Consider the following 6038-nt stretch of genomic DNA (forward strand, 5'->3'; position numbering starts at 1 on the left):
TGGGGGGGGGGGGGAAGTAGGATTTTCACACACACCAATAGCAACACTGCACAAAAGCAAAATGAAAGAGTCCTACAGCATTCAGCAGAGTCCTCAGTTACGACCGGGTCACCAACCACACCCTCACGCCCCACGAGTCGAGGGGTCCCTTGGTTGGGGACAGCCAAGAGCTGAGCAACAAAAATGATTGAAGATCTAGAAAATAAGGCCCAGTTTTAAAAATCCGTGTTTGAAGTACAACGAAGAGGAACAGTCCCTCCACGTGTGCCAGAGGATGTTAATAAAGAGAACGGTATCGGGCCAGTTTTATACGGGCTGATGGAAAGAGAAACCACAGCCTGCTTAATCTGCAGAAAGAAGGATTGGGGTCACGGGTGTCTCTGATGGCTGCTTGCCGCTGGGCTACAGATGACAGAGCTGGATTACGGGGAGGTTTACAGAGCAGAGACGGGGAGAGCCTGGGCTGGGATTAAACCAGCAGCTGCCCTGACTGGGCTTTTTACCTCTGAACCACAGTGGAGGACGGAGCGACCTCTTTGAGGTCCTTTCAGCCCCCCATTTAAATGATTTAGTGAGTATCTGCCAAATCTACTCTTACTAAAACAAACACACTTAAAACATTTATTTTATGTGCTCTCAGTAGGCTTGGGCCATTCTCTAATTGTTAAATTATTAAATGACAAGCAATGTCTAACCTTCCATAAGGGTCACACGTGGAAGAAAATGTTTCCCCCAAAAGCCTGTCAGTTTGAGTATGTGTCAGCACCCGTAGCTTGCTTGGAAAAACTCGATTACTGAACCTCGGTCACACTCCAGAAGGGAAACAACCTTTTGGAATGCTGGGGTTTCAGCCCCCAGCCCCAAGTTAAGGCTGACATAGGGGTGATTCCCCCAGCCCTTCCCAAAGGGAAGGAGTTTCCCTTTAAGCTTCTCCTGGCAGACAGAGCCGTTGGGTAAAGGAGCCCCAGGGGTCCCGCAGTCAGTAACCCAAGGTCAGGGGTCCCACGCAGGGATAACAGCGGGGACCCCTCGCAGGAGGGGCAGGGTCTGTCTGTGAGGGGGACGCCCTGGGCAGAGTTCCCTGTTGGGGAAGGACCTCCCGCCTCCCTGGGACTGGGCTCCACTCAGCTCTGGCTTTTGTAAACCCGGGCTGTGTGAGATTCAGTGTGCGGCTTCCTTGGTCTGATGTGTTTGGATTGCTGACCCTGTTGTCTCCCGTCCCTTCTATGGGAGACTTCGTGTCACCAGTTATCCACCCATTGCTGGTCGTGCGGTGTCATTGTTGGGATCGTTGGGATTGATGTCAATTATGTACAACCTGATTGACTTGTTTGTACCCCCAGCGCTCACCCGTGGACTGACCCTTCCGTGTCAAATCCAATCTGGTTATTGGTTCATCTTGACGCTGGCTGTGCCCTTCGTGCTGGGTCTGATAATTGGCAAAACCCCTTTGGGAGCCCAGCTCTCCAAATGCCATGGTACCTCCTAAACCTGCTTCCCAGCAGAGCAGCCCCCGTATTTCAGAGCGAACCACAACCCCGCGAGCGCACTGCACGGCTCCCAGCCCCCGCGCTTCCTCGCACAGGCACCGCCTCTTCGCTGTCTCTTGTTTAAACGAGCATCTGTCAAGTTGCGATGCGCTCTGAAAAACGAGCAGTCAAACACTATTTCGCAGTATAATTTGGTGCATGTTCAATTACATCAACAGAAATAGGTTTTCATAATAGTCAGGTTTCACCTGATGGAAGCACGTTGCACTCTTTTTAACTCATAGATCTGAAATGATTATTATTATGATGTCTTGGAAAGCATCAACAATGTATTAAGTGCTTTCAAGTGATGCTTAAAAACCCAGGTGCCCCAACCAAGTTGCTTAATCAAGAGCACGGCACGGAGACAGCCCGGGAAGGGACACGAGAACCAGAGTGACAGAGCTACGAAGAACACGCAACCTTCTTTTAATTACCTGCCTTTGATCTTGCTGGCCTTTGTACCATTTAGTTTTTCTTCAGGAAAACTGATTTTCAAGGCCTGTTGGTGGGAATTGGCTGTCTAGAGACAGGCCAATTAAAGAGTTTTCTGTACATTTTTTTCATTCTCAACTGTTCCGTTCCATTATGTTAAAATGATGGGTGATATATTTCTCATTTACTCGGTTATTATCAATTCCTTACCCACATTTGAAGCCAAAATGTATTGTGATAGGAACAGGAATCCAATAAAACTGTTCACAGGCTATTGTGAAATGGGGAGTTGATACTGAAATGAAACTTTGCATAAGAAACGCAGGAAAAGAAGATCAGCATATGAAAAATCTTTAAATAAAGCTGCTTAATTAAATAAAGGGAATATCCTGTACAGTCACTGAGTTGAACACCAGATTGTGTCTGGTCACAGCGTCCCTCAGGACTGTAGAAGATCTTGTCATAGTCATGCAGCACGGTTTGGGTGGGAAGGGACCTCAAAGCCCCTCCAGTGCCACCCCCTGCCCCGGGCAGGGCCACCTTCCACCAGCCCAGGGTGCCCAAAGCCCCGTCCAACCTGGCCTTGAACCCTGCCAGGGAGGGGGCAGCCACAGCTTCTCTGGGCAGCCTGGGCCAGGGCCTCACCCCCCTCACAGGGGACAACTTCCACCTCAGATCTCATCTAAATCTACCGCTCCCCACTTGGCCATTGAGCTGTTGACCACAGCTCTTTGAGTGTGACCATCCAGCCAATTCCTGATCCACCGAGTGCTCCATCCGCCAAACCCACGTCTCTCCAGTTCAGAGACATGCAGGACAGTGACAGATGCTCTGCACAAGTCCAGGCAGATGATGTCAGTGGCTCTTCCCTCATCCCCCAACCCTGTCACCCCATCGGAGAAGCCCACCAAATCTGCCAGGCACGATTTGCCCTCAGTGAAGCCACCTTGGCTGTCACCAACCCTCTCCTTATTGTCCATGTGCCCTGGCACAGTTTCCAGGAGGATCCGCCCCATAATCTCGTCGGGCACAGAGGTGAGATTGTAGTTCCCCTTTTTCCCCTTATTTAAAATGGAATTATTTTCCCCTTTTCCAGTCAGTGGGAACTTCACCAGGCTGCCACGACTACTCAAATCTGATGGGCAGTGCCTGAGCCACTTCATCTGCCAGTTCCCTCGGGGCCCGCGGACGCACCTCATCAGCCCCCACGGACCTGTGCACCTGCAGGCTCCTTGGACAGTCTCAAAGCCATGAAAATTGTCCACTTGGGCCTTGCTTTTATTCTTAAATTAAAAGATTATTTTCCTTCAGTCCCCAGTTGGCTTTTCAGCTTTTAATAGCTCCATTTTTTTGAAGTAAATTGAGCAAACAGAAGTTACAGCAACACTCCCTCTGCACATACAAGGAAAGGTCCTGTTTTCGAGATGGAGTTGATCACATCAAACCTCTGGTAGCAGGTGCCTGGCCAGGGTCTCCTCTGGGAAGTTTCCTCTAGAAGAAAACAAATACCACTTAAATATTCTTATTTTAGTAACTTTTAAAATATTTAAGCCTGAAATTACTATCAGGTGAACTGCAGTTTTGCCTGTGTTTATTGTTAAAACAATGCATATTCTGTTTGATTTTTTTAACGTATAAAAGGAAGTTTGGCATGCCTTGATTTCCCTGAAGGGAAATCCAGGGATCATAAACAAATTGTTGTCCTTGAAATCATCGAGAAGGGTTTTATTTCCCGACCTGAACAGCATGAGGATTTTATCGTTCGAGATAAAGAGAGGTATCCTCCAAGCTCATCTTACATTTTGTGGTGTAGAAGTCGACCCTTGTGTCTGCACAGAAGCCACACGAAGGCTGTGGAATCTTCTGCGCAGGCTCTGCCCCTTCCTCGGTGTTTCTGCAGACGCCAGCATGAGAGAGACCCAAATTCTGAGGGTACTGTAACGAATTCACAAGCCGTGGTTTCCAGACGAACCCGGGATTTCAGAACAATGCTTCTCCTAAGCACACCGCAGCTCAATCCTCTTACTGAAGTCAACAGATACTGATTTTCTCCTAACATTCCAGCTTTGAACTATAATTTTTAATAAGCAGAAGGATATTACAGATGACAAAAACCTTCCATCGCACCTTAATCTGTTGTGTAGGCCCGGATGTTTTTTGTCTCCCTGATATTAGACTTTATGATTGATATTTACTGTTACTTGTGACAGGTCTTTCCTGAAGGTACACGGAAACGAATTAACCTCTAGGAGCCAACTTCTGGGTTGGGTTACTCCCTACAACCCTGCTGACACAAGCAGAGCCTCCCCCAAGCAAAAACAGGGGAGCAGCTGGGTAGTGCCTATTTTTGAGGAAAAGGCAGGTGAAAGTGGAAAAATTCTGCTTGTAGGAGGTCTGAACGGAGACGCATATGACATGGTCTTGATGCACCTTGCCAACTTTATGTTCCGTATCACGTGCAACTCGAAGATAATCTTGCATTCAATTTCCAGTGCCAATCATACACGATGACAGTGATGGGTTTTTTTTCTTTTTAGAGTTATCAATATGTTGATATTTAAAATATCTCCCCTGAATTCCCTAAAAAAATCTGGCTTTTAATTTGCAATAACAACAGCACGTTAAAAAAATGTGTGTTACTCGAGTGCCACCTGCTGTACTGACTAAACATCATCCAACGGCAGGAGCGAATCCTTCCAGGCACTCCGGGCTGCAACTGCATCCTCCACCTTTTTTCAAGCTCTTTTTTATTTATTTCGTTTTAAAGATTACCACTGACGAAGTGACTAAAGACGATTTGTTGCCACCTACTACTGCGCTAAGACTCTCATATCTCGTTTAAGCTTAGATGGATTATTCAGTGCCAGAAAGGCGTGTCAGCTGGAGAAAAAAAAAATTGCTAATTGAGGTTTTAAATGTTGGAGGCTGCGCTGCCTGTCCGTGAAGCACCACTGTTAGAAAGGGACCTGCTACTCTTGTGCGGGCCGTCGGGATCGGCGAGCTCTGCGGCAGCCGCCCTGCCGTCTCCTCCTTTTCATCGGGCACTTTCCTTACGTTCTTCTAATTCTAGGGTTGAGAAAATCAAGATTTTTCACAGCCCTTGTTCAAAATTCCAGCACAGCCCTTTACCTGAGACCTTCTCCAGATGCAGGGAAATGCAGGTTGAGTCCTTCCTGATGATTATAGGCATTTTCTAAGCGGGGAATTTGTACGTAACCTTCTGTGACAGACAAACCAGATGCCTCAACACATTTTTCCAGTGCAGTCACGCTGTTTTATAAATAAATAGCAAGAACACTGTCATCTCGCCGCATGACCTAGAGGCTGGATGTGATAAACACCAGCCCTGTAACCAGATTCCAGGTGGTTTTTCCACAGGACGTGGCTACAGCACAGGAGGGAAAGGGAATAAAAACTGCCAGGAAAGTTAACATTTGCAATAAAAAGGCACATTGCATGTACTTAATCAGGTAATGCTGGTGAGTCGAAGCGCAGCAGATCTTGCCAGATCGTTCCCAGCCTGAAAAGCGAGAGTGGGTCAGGGGGGGTTTGGAGGAGGGTGAGGTGAGGTGAAACGGGGGCCCGCGTCCCGCTGCCGCAACAAACCCACCAGCCGACCGCGGAATGGTGGTTTAATCAGAGGTTTTTTTAATTATTTCAGTAACGGATTTACTTGGAACGCTCCAACATTTAATGCTGATACCGCTGCCCTGCCTGATTCACAGTGAAAACCCTCCTGATGGGGATCGCGGCCGGGCCAGCGCACTGGGAAACCCGCCTGAGCCTCGTGCGCGCTCTCAACCGTGAGAACGAGGCCTCACGAAGGTTTTTTTCCATTTTGCATCAGCGGCTGAGGGTCTCTCGGGGTATTTCCCGAAGGGAAGGGGCACCCGCAGGCATCCACCGCCAGGCTCTCCCCCTCGGAGGAGCCTGGGCCGTTCTGCCCAACCCACAGCCACAGCTGGAGGGAAGGAACCCGCCGTGGGTAAACGAGCTCAGCGAGGAGCGACGTTCCGCTCCCGGGGCCGCGGAGGGGAGCGCGGAGAAGCCGCGGCCCGCTCCGCCGCCCCCCCG

General features: G+C 48.9%; 1 protein-coding gene across 1 annotated transcript in view; it reads left to right on the forward strand.

Moving 5' to 3' along the window:
* The window catches only part of ZRANB2 (zinc finger RANBP2-type containing 2), a 38799-nt gene that overhangs the window by 22649 nt on the left and 10112 nt on the right, over window positions 1–6038 (forward strand). Inside the window, exon 4 of the mRNA XM_026853843.1 lies at window positions 3606–3608. Coding sequence (XP_026709644.1) covers window positions 3606–3608 — 3 coding nt within the window. The remainder of the gene's footprint in view (window positions 1–3605; window positions 3609–6038) is intronic.

Source organism: Athene cunicularia (assembly GCF_003259725.1).
Source record: "Athene cunicularia isolate RWA chromosome 8 unlocalized genomic scaffold, athCun1 chr8_part1, whole genome shotgun sequence".
Lineage (NCBI taxonomy): Eukaryota > Metazoa > Chordata > Aves > Strigiformes > Strigidae > Athene > Athene cunicularia.